Below are 17,783 nucleotides of genomic sequence, written 5' to 3'. Positions count from 1 at the left end.
AATTAATGTACATGAGTATGTGTTAATGCTAGACCTGCTTATGATTAGTATATTTAGTATTATGAAATTTTGCAGAGACGCAGAGTTTACATTGACTTTAACAAAAGACAGCTTAAAACTTGGAGTAAAGTGGCCAATGCGTGGTCATTAGTTTCCCTTTGTGAATCTAAGTGCCTGAGTTAAGTCAAGATTTTCACTCTAAATATGAAATCGAATGTAGAAAGATTTGCCTTTCTCTGGGAAGGAATCAACTCATTCATTATGGTATTGACAAAACTATTTATCTTTACGCCATCTCACACCTTTGTTAATCTGTACAAAATTCTACATTAGATGCTTTAATTTCAAATAAAAAACATTGACAACCTGGGATGAGAGAAAGCATGTTAAATTTCTGCTTTGCATACTAAAGTGGTAATAAATAATTTATAAAATTTTGATCATTAATTATTGCTATTTTAATTTGGATTATTATTTTAACTTAAAATATCAATAGTTTGAATTTTTATCTTAATTTCATATACTTACCTCATCATTAATTAAAGAAAACTTTTTTTTATATTCCTGGCACTTTATGTTGTATTACCAGCCTGGTTTACTCACTTTGAGTATTTCCACAGATCTTGCCTTTTTTGAGTTTGACATTTGTGAATGAGGGGATATTTTATTCTTTCCCATCTCTATATAATCTTTCCTCCAGGAAAAGAAAGGGTGTCAGTCTAGAACTTTACAGTCATTAAAGGAACAAAATATTCTGGTTTCATTTCATATAGGTTCTACATGTTATAATAAGTAGTGAGTGTTTATTAGAGGAATGGATGGATGAATAGAAGGTTGGACTTAATGAAAGACAAAAAATGTATCTAGAAATCTTTGGGATGGAAGCTGTATTAAATTAAATATTATTAAATATATACATGGTAAGCATGATAGGAAATGGTTTTCCTTTCCTTTAAACTTTTTTTTTTTTACCTACTCTTGCCATAGATGCCTATACCAAAGCTGAAGTAATTTATTCTTGGACTCTTGGGAAGAACAAATCTGTGGAAGTAGCACAGGATGGCTCACGTCTGAATCAGTATGACTTGCTTGGCCATGTTGTTGGAACAGAGATAATCCGATCTAGTACAGGTATTGCCTTATTTGTTTATTAAATGTCTGTGTAATTGAAGCCGGGCATGGTGGCGCATGCCTGTAATCCCAGCACTTGGGAGGCAGAGGCAGGCGGATTTCTGAGTTCGAGGCCAGCCTGGTCTACAGAATGAATTCCAGGACAGCCAGGACTTCACAAAGAAACCCTGTCTCAAAAAAAAAAAAAAAAAAAAATCTGTGTAATCTTTACCATATGACAAGATTATATTTCTAACTTACTTAATCTTTAAAACAGTTTTAAATTTCATTACAGTTAAAAAATTGAAGCATATAAATTAAACAATTTATCCCATGTTGTTATGCAGTGTCAGAGTCAAACTGTGAATCCAAGCAGGAAGCTCTTAAGTCCCTCTGAAACCCAGACCCTGATGTCTCTTCAAGAGTAATGTTTTTGGCATTTTCAAACACTAAGCTTTTCTTTTCTTTTTCTTTTTTCTTTTTTTTTTATTCGATATAATTTTTTATTTACATTTCAAATGATTTCCCCTTTTCTAGCCCCCCACTCCCCGAAAGTCCCGTAACCCCCTTCTCTCCCCCTGTCCTCCCTCCCACCCCTTCCCACTTCCCTGTTCTGGTTTTGCCGAATACTGTTTCACTGAGTCTTTCCAGAACCAGGGGCCACTCCTCCTTTCTTCTTGTACCTACCTCATTTGATGTGTGGATTATGTTTTGGGTATTCCAGTTTTCTAGGTTAATATCCACTTATTAGTGAGTGCATACCATGATTCACCTTTTGAGTCTGGGTTACCTCACTTAGTATGATATTCTCTAGTTCCATCCATTTGCCTAAGAATTTCATGAATTCATTGTTTCTAATGGCTGAATAGTACTCCATTGTGTATACAATGTGCTTCTACTGCACCTTTTCTTACTTTTAGAGATATAACATGGATTTATTTGTGTCAAATATATGAGTACATAGCGTATTTCACTCTCCCTCTACCATTCCACTCCTCTACCAGATTCAATATAGGTCTTTGTTTCCTTGTTCTTTTTCTAGAAGAAAAAAGGTACATTTAGTTTTTTGTTTTTGTTTTTTTAGATATATTCTTTATTTACATTTCAAATGATTTTCCCCTTTCCTGTCCGTGCCCCCCGCCCCCTAAAGTCACATTAGCCCTCTCCCTTCCCCCTGTTCCCCAATCAATCCCCTCCTGCTTCCCTGTCCTGGCATTCCCACACACTGAGGCATCAAGCCTTTCCAGGACCAGGGGCCTCTCCTCCCTTTGATGTCTAAAAAGGCCATCCTCCGCTACCTATGCATCTGGAGCTATGGGTAACACCATGTGTACTATCTGGTTGATGTCTTTGTCCCTGGGAGCTCTGGGAGTACTGGGTGGATCATATCATTGTTCTTCCTATGACAATACAAATCCCTTCAGTTCTTTGGGTCCTTTCTCTAGCTCCCCCATTGGGGACCATGTGCTCAGTTCAACGGCTAGCTGAGAGTGTCCCCCTCTGTATTTGTCATGTACTAGCAAAGTCTCCCAGGTGACAGCTATATCCAGATCCAGTCAGCAATACTTGTGGGCATCAATAATAGTGTCTGGAATTTTTAACTGTATATGGGATAGATCACTAGGTGGTGTAGTCTCTGGATGGATGGTCTTTCCCTCAGACTCTGCTCCACACTTTGTCTTTGTATCTCCTTCTGTGGGTATTTTGTTCCCCCTTCTAAGAAGGACCAGAGGATCCATACTTTGTTCTTCCTTCTTCTTTGGCATCATTTGATATGTGAATTATGTCTTGGGTATTCCAAACTACTGGACTAATATCCACTTATCAGTGATTGCTTTCCATGTGTATTCTTTTGTGATTGGGTTACCTGACTTAGGATGATATTTTCCAGTTCCAACCATTTGCCTATGAATTTCATGAATTGTTTTTAATTGCTGAATAGTACTCCATTGTGTATATGAACCACATTTTATGTATCCATTCCTCCATTGAGGGACATCTGGGTTCTTTCCAGTTTCTGGCTATTATAAGTAAAGCTGCTATGAACATAGTGGAGCATGTGTCCTTATTACATGCTGGGGAATCCTCTTAGTATATGCCCAGGAGTGGCATAGTGGGAGGTTCCAGTAGTATCATGACCAGTTTTCTGACGGACTGCCAGACTGATTTCCAGAGTGGTTGTACCAGCCTGTAATTCCACCAACAGTGAGGAGTGTTCCTAAAAATATGAAACACTTCATGAATTTGCATGTCATCCTTGTCCAGGGGCCATGCCAATCTTCTCAGTATCATTCCAATTTTAATATATGTGCTGCCAAGGTGAGCACACACTTAGTTGTTTTGAATGGGTGTGAATACACACTAAAGACGGCATATTCTAATCCTAGAACTTGTGAGCATGTTAGGTTATGAAAGGAGTAGTTGTGATGGTATTTAAATAAAGACATAATCCTGGCTCATGCAAGTAGCATCAGCATAATTACAAAAGATTTTGCATGAAGGGCAAATCAGTCAGAGAGATGTAAAGCAGGGTTACAGGCAAAGAAATGCTGGGGGCCTCCTCCTTAGACTCACCAGACAGAATGCAGCTTTAGCCAGTAATGTATGTGGATATCAAAATACTATGTTTCCTCATGAATTTGGACAAATTTCTGACCTGAAATGTGAGAGCATAAATTTGTTAAATGACTAATAATAAACAAATATCACTCTCTGTTCATAATTAAGATTTTAAAAATTGGTTTTAGAAGTTGAAACAGAACAAAAATGCACATACAGAGGAAATATTAAAAACTATCTTCTGTTGCAGTTGCATTTTTTTTCTGTATTGGGCATCATCTATTTCAATTTAGTCATTTATCTGTAGAAAGAGCCTACAAAGGCTTTTAATTTTTATTTCTCTGTATTTTCTTTATGCCTCTTTCATTCATTCTCTTATTTTTGGATTTGTCTACATGTAGAGATAGCATAAACAACTGCAATAAACTGATACTGTAAAAAAAGTTTAAACTTATAATATAAAAATTAAAGTATAAATCCCAGCTATTTTCCTAGAAAAGTAAAATAACATAATAATTTGTCAAATGGATATAGAGAGATGAAAAATACCAACATGTATTTAGACATGAAAAACTACCTTCTGTGTAGATTGAGTTAATTTGTGACTTACAGTCATCCATCATAAAAACAAATACACAAAGAAAGGCAGCAATGGAGGCACAAAGGAAGGAATCATACAATCCACCTCAACATAATTTTGTCAAGCTATTCTACAGTTCTGGCTTGAATAATAGATAACAATTATTTATAAAATATGCATCATATTTACTATTTCACACACAACAGTCATGGTACTCAGTAAGCTAAAACAAAACAAAATAAGATGAGAGGGTAAGAGAAGATGGAAAAATCCTCCAATTTTGTGGCAAGTTGAATTCTGGTTTTGACAGAAAAATATGGAGGGATGATAGAAAATGCTGGCTATATATTTGAAAAGAACTGACCAGTGAATTGATACAATGGATTAATTTTCTTAACATCTATGAATGTGTTAAAGCAGCCTTTCATTTTCCCCTTGTCTTTTTCCAGTGGACACAAATAATCTGAAAAAAGATTTAAAGGCAGAAATATGGGATGGCTCCTCAAACAGTAAAAAGCTTTAGTTTTCAGTAAGGAGATGGTTTCCATTTGGAACAGAGAAAACAAAGCTAAGAATGAAGAAAGGAGAGAAAAACTTGAAGAACCATTGCTGCACTGCTTGGAGATGGTGCACTGTGGCCAGGGATCCGGAGGTGGAAACTGGAAGGCTCTTGCCAGAGGCCTCTGGACAGGTTCCTCTTATCTGCAGGGCCGGTCTCACCTGTGCAGGCTGCCTCCTCCTTGCTGGCTACTCAGTGTATAGCTGGCTTCCTGACCTGCTTGGAGATGGTGTGCTGTGGCTGGGGGGTCTCATAATTCTTATAAAATGTTTATCAAATCAAAAGACATGGTTGATTTGATAAACATTTTATAAGTAAAAGTACATTTGTACTCATTTTCAGGTTCGTGGAGTACAATCATGAATATTAAATAGTATGTAGTAATACTAATTATGTTTTATATATTAGATATAATATCTAATATATAAAATGATATCTAATATATAGATATATAAAAATATATTATAATATATAATATAAATCTGTATAATATATAACATAATATCTAATATATAAAATAATATCTAATATATAAAATAATTATGTTTTATATATTAGATATTTCATATGAATTGGGAATATGCTTGATAATGTGTGATAGGAATTATGAGACCCCCCAGCCACAGCACACCATCTCCAAGCAGGTCAGGAAGCCAGCTATACACTGAGTAGCCAGCAAGGAGGAGGCAGCCTGCACAGGTGAGACCGGCCCTGCAGATAAGAGGAACCTGTCCAGAGGCCTCTGGCAAGAGCCTTCCAGTTTCCACCTCCGGATCCCTGGCCACAGTGCACCATCTCCAAGCAGTGCAGCAAGCCAGCTATACACCCAGCAGATAGCACAGAGGAGAGAGCCAGCACAGCCTGCATCCAGAGTTGATCTGGGTCACAGAGCTACATACCCAAATACAACTATAAGAGAGTGGGTCTTGGCCTTCATCTTTGCTTCTGTGACTGTGTAACAGATTGGTAGGCAGGGATCACCAGAGTAGAGGTTCACTTGGGACACACCCCACCTGGATTCCACCTGCACCCAGGAACTCTGCAGCACCACAGCAATTTGTGCCAGGGGAAAGCAGGTCACCCAGGTTTACTGAGATAGGCCTGCAGGCACACAGGAGGGGCAAGCTCCAGCCAGTGACAGCAGGCCCAACTAACACCAGAGATAACCAGACAGCAAAAGGCAAACGTGGGAACATTGCTAACAGAAATCAAGGCAACATGGCACCATCCGTACCCAATTCTCCCACAACAGCAAGTCCTGGATACACCAACACACCGGGACAGCAAGACTTCGATTTAAAATCACAGGTCACAATGCTGATGGAGGGCATCATGGAGGGCTTCAAGAAGGACATAAATAACTCCCTTAAAGAAATAGAGGAGAACACAAGTAAACAGGGAGAAGCCCTTGAAGAACTAAGGGAAAACACAACAAAACAGGTGAAGGAATTAAACAAAGACATCCAGGATCTAAAGAAGGAGGTAGAAAAAATAATGAAATCACAAAGGGAGACAACTCAAAGGGGACATAGAAAACCTAGGAAAGAAGTCAGGAGTCATGAATCCAAGCATCAACAATAGCATACAAGAGATAGAAGAAAGAATCTCAGATGCAGAAGATACTATAGAAAGCACTGATACAATAGTCAAAGAAAACGAAAAATGCAAAAAGCTCCTGACCCAAACTATCCAGGAAATCAGGACAAAATGAGAAGACCAAACTTAAGCATTATAGGTATAGAAGAGAGTGAAGTTTTCCAACTTAAAGGGCCAGTAACTGTCTTCAACAAAATTTTAGAAGAGAACTTCCCTAACCTGAAGAGATGCCCATGAACATACAAGAAGCCTATAGAACTCCAAATAGATTTGACCAGAAAAGAAATTCATTCCATCACATAATAATTAAAACACCAAATATACTAAACAAGGAAAGAGTATAACAAGCAGTAAGAGAAAAATGTCAAGTAACATATAAAGGTAGACCTATCAGAATTACACCAGATTTCTCAACAGAGACTATGAAAGTCAGAAGAACCTGGGCAGATGTCATACAGACCCTATGGGAAGACAAGTGCCAACCCAGACTGCAATGTCCAGCAAATCTCTCAATTACCATAAATGGAGAAACCAAGTTTTTTCATGACAAAAACAAATTTACACAATATCTTTCCACAAGTCCAGCCCTTCAAAAGATAATGAATGGAAAACACAAACAAAGGGAGGGAAACTGCACACAAGAAAAAACAAGAAAATAATCTTTCAACAAATCCAAAAGAATATAACCACACAAAATTAAAAATTACATTAAAAATAGCAGGAAGCAACAATCACCTATTACTTAATATCTCTTAACATCAATAGATTCAATTCCCCAATAAAAAGACATAGACTAACAGACTGGATTCATAAACAAAACCCAACATTTTGCTGCATACAGGAAACACATATCAGTGTCAAAGACAAATACTACCTCAGAGTAAAAGGCTGGAAAACAGTTCTCCAAGCAAATGGTCCCAGGAAACAAGCTGGAGTAGACATTCTAATATCCGATAAAACAGACTTTCAACCAAAAGTCATCAAAAAGACACTTTATACTCCTCAAAGGAAAAAATCTACCAGGAAGAACTTTCAATTCTGAGCATCTATGCCCCAAATACAAGGGCACCAACATTCATAAAAGAGGCCTTACTAAAGCTTAAAGCACACATTGCACCCCACACAATAATTGTGGGGAACTTAAACACCCACTCTCTTCAATGGACAGATCAGGGAAACACAAACTAAACAGTCACAGTGAAACTAACAGAAGTTTTGGACCAAATGGATTTAATAGATATCTATAGAACATTTCATCCTAAATCAAAAGAATATACCTTCTTCTCAGCACCTCATGGTACCTTCCCCAAAACTGACCACATAATTAGCCACAAAACAGACCTCAACAGATATAAGAAGATCGAACTCATCCTATGCCTCCTATCAGATCACTATGAAGTAAGGATGTTCTTCAATAGCAATGAAATCAACAGAAAGCCCACATACACATGGAAGCTGAACAATGCTCTACTCAATGATAACTTGGTCAAGGAAGAAATAAGGAAAGAAATCAAAGACTTTTTAAAATTTAATAAAAATGAAGGCACTACATACCCAAATTTATGGGCCACAATGAAAGCAGTGTTAAGAGGAAAACTCATAGTTCTGAGTGCCTCCGAAAAGAAACTGGAGAGAGCATACACTAGCAGTTTAACAGCACACCTGAAAGCTCTAGAACAAAAAGAATCTAATATACCCAAGAGAAGTAGAAGTCTGGAAATCATCAAATTCAGGGCTTAAATCAAATGAGTTGAAACAAAAAGAACTATACAAAGAATCAAAAAAAGCAGGAGCTGGTTCTTTGAGAAAATCAACAAGATAAACCTTTAGCCAGACTAACCAGAGGGCACAGAGATAGTATCCAAATTAACAAAATCAGAAATGAAAAGGAAGAAATAACAACAGAAACTGAGGAAATTAAAATAAATATCATATCCTACTACAAAAACCTATACTCAATACAGCTGGAAAATCTGGATGAAATGGACAATTTCCTAGATAGATACCAAATACCAAAATTTAATCAGGATCAGATAGACCATCTAAACAGTCCTATAACCCCTAAAGAAATAGAAGTGGTCATTGACAGTCTCCAAACCACAAAAAGCATGGGAACAGATGGCTTTAGTGCAGAATTCTATCAGACATTCAAAGGAGACCTAATACCAATACTGTTCAAACTATTCCACAAAATAGAACCAGAAGGAACATTACTGAACTTGTTCTATGATGGCACAGTTTCACTGATACCAAAACCCCACAAAGATCCAACAAAAAAGAGAACCTTAGACCAGTTTCCCTTATGAATATCAATGCAAAAATACTCAATAAAATTCTTGCCAACCGAATCCAAGAACACATCAAAATGATCATTCACCATGATCAAGTAGGCTTCATCGCAGGGATGCAGGGATGGTTCAATATATGGAAATCCATCAATGTAATCTACTACATAAACAAACTCAAAGAAAAAAAACTACATGGTAATTTTATTAGATGCTGAAAAAGAATTTGATAAAATTTAGCATCCTTTCATTTTGTAGGTCTTGGAAAGAACAGGAATTCAAGGTCCATACCTAAACATAATAAAAGCAATATACAGCAAAACAGTAGCCAACATCAAACTAAATGGAGAGAAACTTGAAGCGATTCCACTTAAATCAGGCACTAGACAAGGCTGCCTTCTCTCTCCATATTTATTCAATATAGTACTTGAAGTTCTAGCCAGAGCAATTAGACAATACAAGGAGGTCAAAGGGATATAAATTGGAAAGGAGGGAATCAAACTATCACTATTTGCAGATGATATGATAGTATCCTTAAGCAATCCAAAATAACTCCACCTACAGCTGATAAACAACTTCAGCAAAGTGGCTGGATATAAAATTAACTCAAGCAAATCAGTAGCCTTCCTATATTCAAAGGATAAACAGGCTGAGAAAGAAATTACGGAAATGACACCCTTCACAATAGCCACAAACAATATAAAGTATCTTGGTGTGACTCTAACCAAACATGTGAAAGATCTATATGACAGGAACTTCAAGTCTTTGAAAAAAGAAATCCAAGAAGACCTCAGAAGATGGAAAAATCTTCCATGCTCTTGGATTGGCAGGATTAATATAGTTAAAATGGCCATCTTGCCAAAAGCAATCTACAGATTCAATGCAATCCCCATCAAAATCCCAACTCAATTCTTCATAGAATTAGAAAGAGCAATACTCAAATTCATCTGGAATAACAAAAAACCCAGGATAGCTAAAGCTATCCTCATCAGTAAAAGAATTTGGGGGGGGGATCAGTATCCCCAACCTCAAGGAGTACTACAGAGCAATTGTGTTAAAAACTGCATGGTATTGGTACAGTGACAGGCAAGTAAATCAATGGAATAGAATTGAAGACCTGGAAATAAACCCACAGAATTATGGTCACTTGATCTTTGACAAGGAAGCTACATCCATCCAGTGGAAAAAGATAGCCTTTTCAACAAATGGCGTTGGTTCAACTGGAGGTCAGCATGCAAAAAATGCAAATTGAACAGTTCTTATCTCTTTGTACTAAGCTCAAGTCCAAGTGGATCAAGGATCTCCACATAAAACCAGACACACTGAAACTAATAGAAAAGAAACTGGGGAAGACCCTTGACGACATGGGCACAGGGGGAAATTTCCTCAGAAGAACACCATTTGCTTGTGCTCTAATATCAAGAATTGACAAATGGGACCCCATAAAATTACAAAGTTTCTATAAGGCAAAGGACATTGTCAAAAGGACTAAATGGCAACCAACAAACTGGGAAAAGATCTTTACCAACACTACATCCAACAGAGGGCTTATATCCAAGATATACAAAGAACTCAAGAAGGTAGACTCCAGAGAGTCAAATAACCCTATTAAAAATGGGGTACAGAGCTAAACAAAGAATTTTTACCTGAGGAATATCGAATGGCTGAGAAGCACCTAAAGAAATGTTCAACATCCTTCGTCATTAGGGAAATGCAAATCAAAACATCCCTGAGATTCTACCTCCCACCAGTCAGAATGGCTAAGATCAAAAACTCAGGAGAAAACAGGTGCTGGAGAGGATGTGGAGTAAGAGGAACACTCCTCCACTGCTGGTGGGGTTGCAAGCTGGTACAACCACTCTGGAAATCAGTCTGGCAGTTCCTCAGAAAACTGGGACTGATACTTCTGGAGGACCCTGTTATAACACTCCTGGGCATATACCCAGAGGATTCTCCAGTATGTAATAAGGATACATGCTCCACTATGTTCATAGCAGCCCTATTTATAATAACCAGCAGCTGGAAAGAACCCAGATGTCCCTCAATGGAGGATTGGATACAGAAAATGTGGTATATATACACAATGGAGTACTATTCAGCCATTAGAAACAATGAATTCATGAAATTCTTAGACAAGTGGATGGAACTGGAGAATATCATCCTAAGTGAGGTAACCCAGTTTCAAAAGAACACTCATGTAATGCACTCATTGATAAGCAGATATTAGCCTAGAAGCTTGAAATTCCCAAGACATAATTCACATATCAAATGATGCCCAAGAAGAAGGAAGGAGTGGCCCCTGGTCCTGGAAAGGCTCAGTGCAGCAGTGTAGGGGAATATCAGGACAGGGAAGTGGGAAGGGGTGGAGTGTGGAAGAAGGGGAGGGAAGAGGCTTATGGGAGTTTCACTGAGGCGGGAATCCAGGAAAGGGGAAGTCATTTGAAATATAAATAAAGAATATATCGAATAAAAAAATCAAGATTTTGAACAATATGAAAATGGTTATAATCAATTATGTTCTATGTGATTCAATGAAAATAGTAATTAAATGCATTTATACCTTAAAAAAAGGAATTATGAAACTAAAATTGGTAAGGGAAAATGGTCAAGCTTATCAAAGTCCAACTTTTGGGAAAAATAAATCCTAACCTCCTTATCAGCAGGAAATAGTAAAGCAAAGTTAACAGATGAGGAGGATACAGGTCATGAAGGGAGAATAAGAGAAGGAAGGAAGAAGGAAATCAGATACACAAACAACACAGAGACAGAGGAAGAATATGATGGAAAGAACTTTGAATATTTTAAATTTGGTCTTAGACACCTTACAGCCACTAGGTGAGTTTATTTGTGGTGGGATTATTTGTTGGCAAGTTCAGCTTGGAGGAGAATAGAAAATAGAGGAAGTAAAATGTCAAGATGTTTATTAAAAACCCAAATAGTTATGCCAAATAGCTGGATGAATATCTAGATCTAGCTGCAGTTGGGAACCCCATGTTACTGTTAGCAAGCTATTACCACCTTGTCAGCTTAAAACAGACTAAATTTTTTGCCTCTTAGATCTGGAGGTTAAGAATCTGAAATCAAAGCATTTCTGGGATTATTACTCTCTAGAGATGATGAAGAATTGATTCCTTGCCTGTTAGCAGCTTCAACAGATGACTAGCAATCTTTAGTGGTGCTTGAATTAAGGATACAGCATACTGTTCTCTGCCTCTGCTATTCATGGAAAATGCAGGGTTCACCTATATCAAATACTACTGAAAAATACAGAAGGCAAAGATTTACTGATTGATGTTAGCAGAGTAAATATTAGTATGGATGTTGTTTGTCACATCTCAGCAATTTATAATATTCATATGTATGAAAGCATCTGCTTGTCTGGATGTGCAGCACATGTATGTAGGTACTCACAGAGGCTAGAAGAGCTCTCTTGGAGCTGAAATTTCAGGTGTTGCCTGATGTGGGTGCTAGAAATTAAGCCAGAGTCCTCCACAGGAGCCTGTGCACGCTCTTTATAGCTGATCCTTCTCTTTAGGCCCCTTTTGATACTTTGTTTCTAATCAAGAAATGCCTGCAGAATAACAAAGCATAGTGTTAACAAAAACAAACTGTAGACTAACCTATGTGGGCTTAATTTTGGGCACTATTAGTTATTAGCTGGGTACCTGTACAAGGTGTTTGGACCCTTGTTGTTTGAGGTTTTTTGTCCTGTAAGATGAGGACCACAGGAGTCCCTACTTCACAGGGCCATTGTGAATATTAAATAGTTTAATGAATTCTACATGAGTAGGTATCATATAGTACATGTTTTCTTTTTTTTATTCAATATATCTTTATTTACATTTCAAATGATTTCCCCTTTTCTAGCCCCCCACTCCCCGAAAGTCCCATAAGCCCCCTTCCCTCCCCCTGTTCTCCCACCCACCCCTTCCCACTTCCCTGTTCTGGTTTTGCCGAATACTGTTTCACTGAGTCTTTCCAGAACCAGGGGCCACTCCTCCTTTCTTCTTGTATCTCATTTGATGTGTGGATTATGTTTTGGGTATTCCAGTTTTCTAGGTTAATATCCACTTATTAGTGAGTGCATACCATGATTCACCTTTTGAGTCTGGGTTACCTCACTTAGTATGATGTTCTCCAGCTCCCTCCATTTGAGTATGTGTTTTCTTTATAAAATGTCATTATTTCTCCATTATTTAAATGAAAACATGATGTAAATAAACTTATCAGACGTGCTGTCAGCAAGTTGTTATGGCATATTATTACTGTATTTTTCACATCTAAAATACTATTTCATAATTTTGCTTTAGAGTTCAAGAGTTAGGGAGGTGTTAGGAAATCTTAACTTGAATATAAGATTGAGTATCTCTGAGAATCACAGAATTGTGGCTCAAGTTGCTTTAACAGTGTTTGTATAAGTCTATGCTGCCTAATTTTATTCTCTGTTCAGGAGAATATGTCGTCATGACAACCCACTTTCATTTGAAGAGAAAAATTGGCTACTTTGTCATCCAGACCTACTTGCCATGTATCATGACTGTCATTCTGTCACAAGTGTCTTTCTGGCTTAACAGAGAATCCGTCCCTGCCCGCACAGTCTTTGGTAAGTGTTGCTTCATGGAGAATGGGGGACCATGGCACTTGCATAGGCAGATAGGAGAAAAGTAGCAGTAATGGCATCATCAGATGTTGGGATTTCAAGCAACTGAATTTCTAACAAGGCAGCAAGGATAAAAATGTTGAGGTAGTATAATTACTCAAATCTTCCTTATCTCATTTTGTCCTGGGAACCAGGAAGAAATAGAGTCTTCAGTGAAAAAATATACAAACTTAGTGCAGAGAATATAAAAAGTTAAGATTGGAAAACCAGCCTCAAATCAGAGAAGTAGACTGGATCTTATTACTTTATTTTTTATTCAATATATTCTTTATTTACATTTCCAATGATACCCCCTTTCCTGGATCCCCCCTCCCCGAAAGTCCCATAAGCCCTCTTCCCTCCCTCTGTTCTCCAATCCACCCCTTCTCACTTCCCTGTCCTGGTATTCCCCTACACTGCTGCATTGAGACTTTCGAGGACCAGGGGCCTTTCCTTTCTTCTTCTTGGGCATCATGTGATATGTATACCTATGTCTTGGGTATTCCAGGCTTCTGGTCTAATATCCACTTATCAGTGAGTACATACCATGTGTGTTCTTTTGTGATTGGGTTGCCTTACTCAGGATGGTATTTTCTAGTTCTACCCACTTGCCTAAGAATTTCATGATGGAGGGCTTCATGGAGGGCTTCTTAGACTGGGTCTTATAAGGTCCCATTTTCATATAAAGATTTATTATATGTGTATGAGTTTTTTTCCTGTATGTGTGTGTTTATGTATGTACATTGTGTGCATGCTTGGTGCTTGTGAAGTCAAAAGAGGGTAAAAATATGCCTAGAACTAGAACTATTGATGGCATAGATGTTAGGTACATAAAAGAGCCTATGAGAAAGAGTGTTATAAGACTGGGGAGTCATGTTAATTCCCCCTAATCATGCATGTAGTTTGGTAGAACAGATACGTCTTAACAAGTAAGTATACTAGAAATATTTATAGGAAATGAGGAGGTCATCTAGTTCTATCTTAGTCATTGAAGAAGGACTTTCTAGAGGAGTCTTAAGAGAAAATCACCATCTGACTGGTTCTCCTTTTAAAAACTGAGATACTCCAGGAAGTGTATGGAATGATTGATTGGAGCCCTTCCAAGTCTGATCAGCTAAGAGCACTCCGTAAGGTAATAGGTCTAATTAAGCACCAAAGGCTAAGTAAAACTCTCCATGGAGATAAGGCACAGAAGCATTTATGACACAATAGAGTTACTATAGATGCTTATCTGGACTGTGCATTTGTTCATAGCCATGAATGAGATAGCTTATTTCTCCCATAAAACTCTACTTCCCTTTTAAATTTATTTGAGAACTTCATACATGAGTCATGAGTATGCATGGCTCATACACTCCTTGGTATATTAGGATTGGTGAGGTCTATTTTTTTTTATAAGTACTAACATTGTAGCTGACACTCACATTGGTTACAATGTGTTTTTGCTACTCAGCTTTGATGCTATGTTTATGCTAAAGTGTACCTTTAGGGTCTTTGTTGAAAATTCTTCTCCAATCTAGTCATATATACAGAAAATGTGCAAGTAAGGAATTTAAAGGTCCAAGACAAAAGAAGAGATACCAGGGGTGGTCGCTCTTATGCCTTACTCTCACAGTAGTGTTAATAGACTCAGTGATTCTTGTGGTTGCCTTACTCTGTAGTGTCTCTTCATTCTGTGCCCTACTTGACCCATACACGTATTACCTATCCTTCTCAGCTTTTTATTAGATATTTTCTTTATTTACATTTCAAATGTTATCCCCTTTCCTGGTTTCCCCTTCAAAAAACCCCTTATCCCATCCCCCTCCCCTGCTCACCAACCTACCAACTTCCACTTCCCTGTCCCGACATTTTCCTACATTGGGGCATTGAGCCTTCACTGGACCAAGGGCCTCTCCTCCCATTAATGCCAGACAAGGCCATCCTCTGCTACATATGCAGCTGGAGCCATGGGTCCCTCTATGTGTACTCTTTGGTTGTTAGTTTAATCCCTGGGAGAGTGGGGCGGGTACTGGTTGGTTCATAATGTTGTTCAAACCCCTTCAGCACCTTGGACCCTTTCTCTAGCTCCTCCATTGAGGACCCCATACTCAGTCCAATGGTTGGCTGAGAACATCTACCTCTGTATTTGTCAGTACTGGCAGAGCCTCTCAGGAGACATATCAGGCTCCTGTCAGCAAGCACTTTGTCAGCACCCACAATAGTGTCTGGGTTTGGTAACTGTATATGGGATCCTCCTCAGCTTTATAACAACCAGAAAGATATTGTGATCAATTCTCCTTCAAATTTGATTGCCTTTGAGAATATGAAAGTTCCAGGATATCTAATACAGATTGGGATAAGGAAGGCACAGAGAGAATATAGGAATTCCAAGATATAAAAACAAGTACATGGCAACCAAAGAAGCTCTGGTTATACCAAAGCTCACAAAATAGATATTTTTGAATAGTTTTTGTTGCCCAGAAAGCTCAGAAACCCAGAATTTGAAGTGGCGACTGAAACATTCTATATTAATTTGTTGCATTATCAGAACATCACAAAAAGGAGATGTGGGAGCCAGACTGAACTTAGACATATGCTCTGAATCATGGCCTTAGTTTCAGGATTGTCAAAAGAAAATTATCAGGACTGGCAGAAAGATGACCAAGAGGAGGGCATGAGGAAATCACTGATCTTCATCACTCTGGAGATGAAAAGACTGTTTTGGGGTCTCTACAGGCCTATCCTGGAAATGAAGGAGTATAATTTCACTTCCCATTGGGTCAAAGAAACAACATTGAGATCCATCAATAGACTAATCATTGGAGGAAACAGATTTAGGTGAAAAGTGTAATTTAGAAGCTCCATTACAACAAAATGGGTTACTTATTCTTCAGCAGAAGTACTTAATTAGAGAGTAGCAAACAGCTATAGAGTAGACTGAAGAATCTTATTCTAATGGTGGATGGAATGAAATATTTGGTAGGTTGATCTATCTAGCCTTGATATTCTGTACAATTTACTTAAAAACAGGCCATTACTTGAAGCAAAGAAAATGCAAAAGTTTATTACCGAAATGTACAACAGGCTGCTCCACAGACAATACAACTTGAGGGCCCTTACTGAGTGAGATGAAGAACTTCCTTTCAGAGGAAAGCTTCAAGTACATTGCCAGTATCTTCCAGTTGCAACTGGCTCTTGACTTTTCTCTCCTCAGGTGTCACCACTGTTCTCACCATGACCACCTTGAGTATCAGTGCCAGAAATTCTTTACCTAAAGTGGCATATGCGACGGCCATGGACTGGTTCATAGCCGTCTGTTATGCCTTTGTATTTTCTGCACTGATTGAATTTGCTACTGTCAACTACTTTACCAAGCGGAGTTGGGCTTGGGAAGGCAAGAAGGTACCAGAGGCCCTGGAGATGAAGGTGAGTAGAAGCAAAGTAAGGGCTGAGAAGCACTTCCAGAGAGATCTGTATTGGGACCAGAAGTGGACAGCCTGTAGCCCGCAGGAACTCAGCAGGGCTATGCTCTATTCACTGGGGTCATCAATCCAATTCTCAACTGGAGTACTTCTTGGCAATCTGGACTTCAACTAGGAACAATTAAAAGACAGCTAATAACACATAGGACTTATGTCTTCTGGTGTTGGATCAAATATAAATGTGATGCTGCTGTACTCTGGAGAAACCCAGAATCTTGGAGTCTTATTTACATCCACAGCATAGTCTCTAAGACCACTTCTACCCCTCATTCTCCAGAATATTTTCACATTCCAGTAAAACTGAAGTGTTCATCATTCCTTCCAAGTCTTTGTGTATTTTGTATTCTCTACCTAAAGTGCACATTCCACCTGCATCCTGGTAAAGACTTACTCATTTTTCCAAACCCAGCTAAAACATTACTTTCTCTATAAATCCTGTCAGGAATCATGAAGACTGATTTGACTTTTCTGTGTGTGGGTACTCTGATATTAAAATAATTTAGTTTGATTAAAGTTACTCATTTGCCTCCTTAGTAGGTTATGCACATATTGAATATTGTAGCTTATCTGAATAAGAATGAAAGCTGAAGAGAGAGTTTGGCTAAATAGAAAGAACAGAGACAAGATAAAAACACTGGATCAATAGGAATTAATCATTCAATGGTTTGAATGAGTTGGGGTATCTAGATTTAAATGTATGTCTTAGTAGGTGTTTTAATGCTGTAAAGAGACACCATGACTACAACATTTATAAAGAAAAACATTTAATTGGAGCTGACTTACAGTTCAGAGGTTCAGTCTACGATTTCATGTTGGGAGGAATGGCATCATGTTAGGCAGACATATGCTGGAGAAGTAGCTAAGTGTTCTGCATCTGTATGCAGCAGGAAGTGAACTGGCTTGAGCTTCTGAGACCTTAAAGCCCACCACTAGTAGAACACTTTCTCCAATAAAGCCACACCTACTCCAACAAGGCCACACTACCTACAAG

General features: G+C 38.2%; 1 protein-coding gene and 1 non-coding gene across 2 annotated transcripts in view; one reads left to right on the top strand and one right to left on the bottom strand.

Moving 5' to 3' along the window:
- The window catches only part of Gabra3 (gamma-aminobutyric acid type A receptor subunit alpha3), a 158,555-nt gene that overhangs the window by 120,261 nt on the left and 20,511 nt on the right, over positions 1-17,783 (top strand). The window contains exons 6-8 of the mRNA XM_052170752.1: positions 988-1,131; positions 13,140-13,292; positions 16,525-16,736. Coding sequence (XP_052026712.1) covers positions 988-1,131; positions 13,140-13,292; positions 16,525-16,736 — 509 coding nt within the window. The remainder of the gene's footprint in view (positions 1-987; positions 1,132-13,139; positions 13,293-16,524; positions 16,737-17,783) is intronic.
- On the bottom strand, positions 3,331-3,437 carry LOC127675837 (U6 spliceosomal RNA). Its single transcript, XR_007975528.1, has one exon. It is a non-coding gene; the product is annotated as a U6 spliceosomal RNA (small nuclear RNA).

This window comes from Apodemus sylvaticus, chromosome X, assembly GCF_947179515.1.
Source record: "Apodemus sylvaticus chromosome X, mApoSyl1.1, whole genome shotgun sequence".
Lineage (NCBI taxonomy): Eukaryota > Metazoa > Chordata > Mammalia > Rodentia > Muridae > Apodemus > Apodemus sylvaticus.
This window is presented reverse-complemented; position numbering and strand designations above follow the sequence as displayed.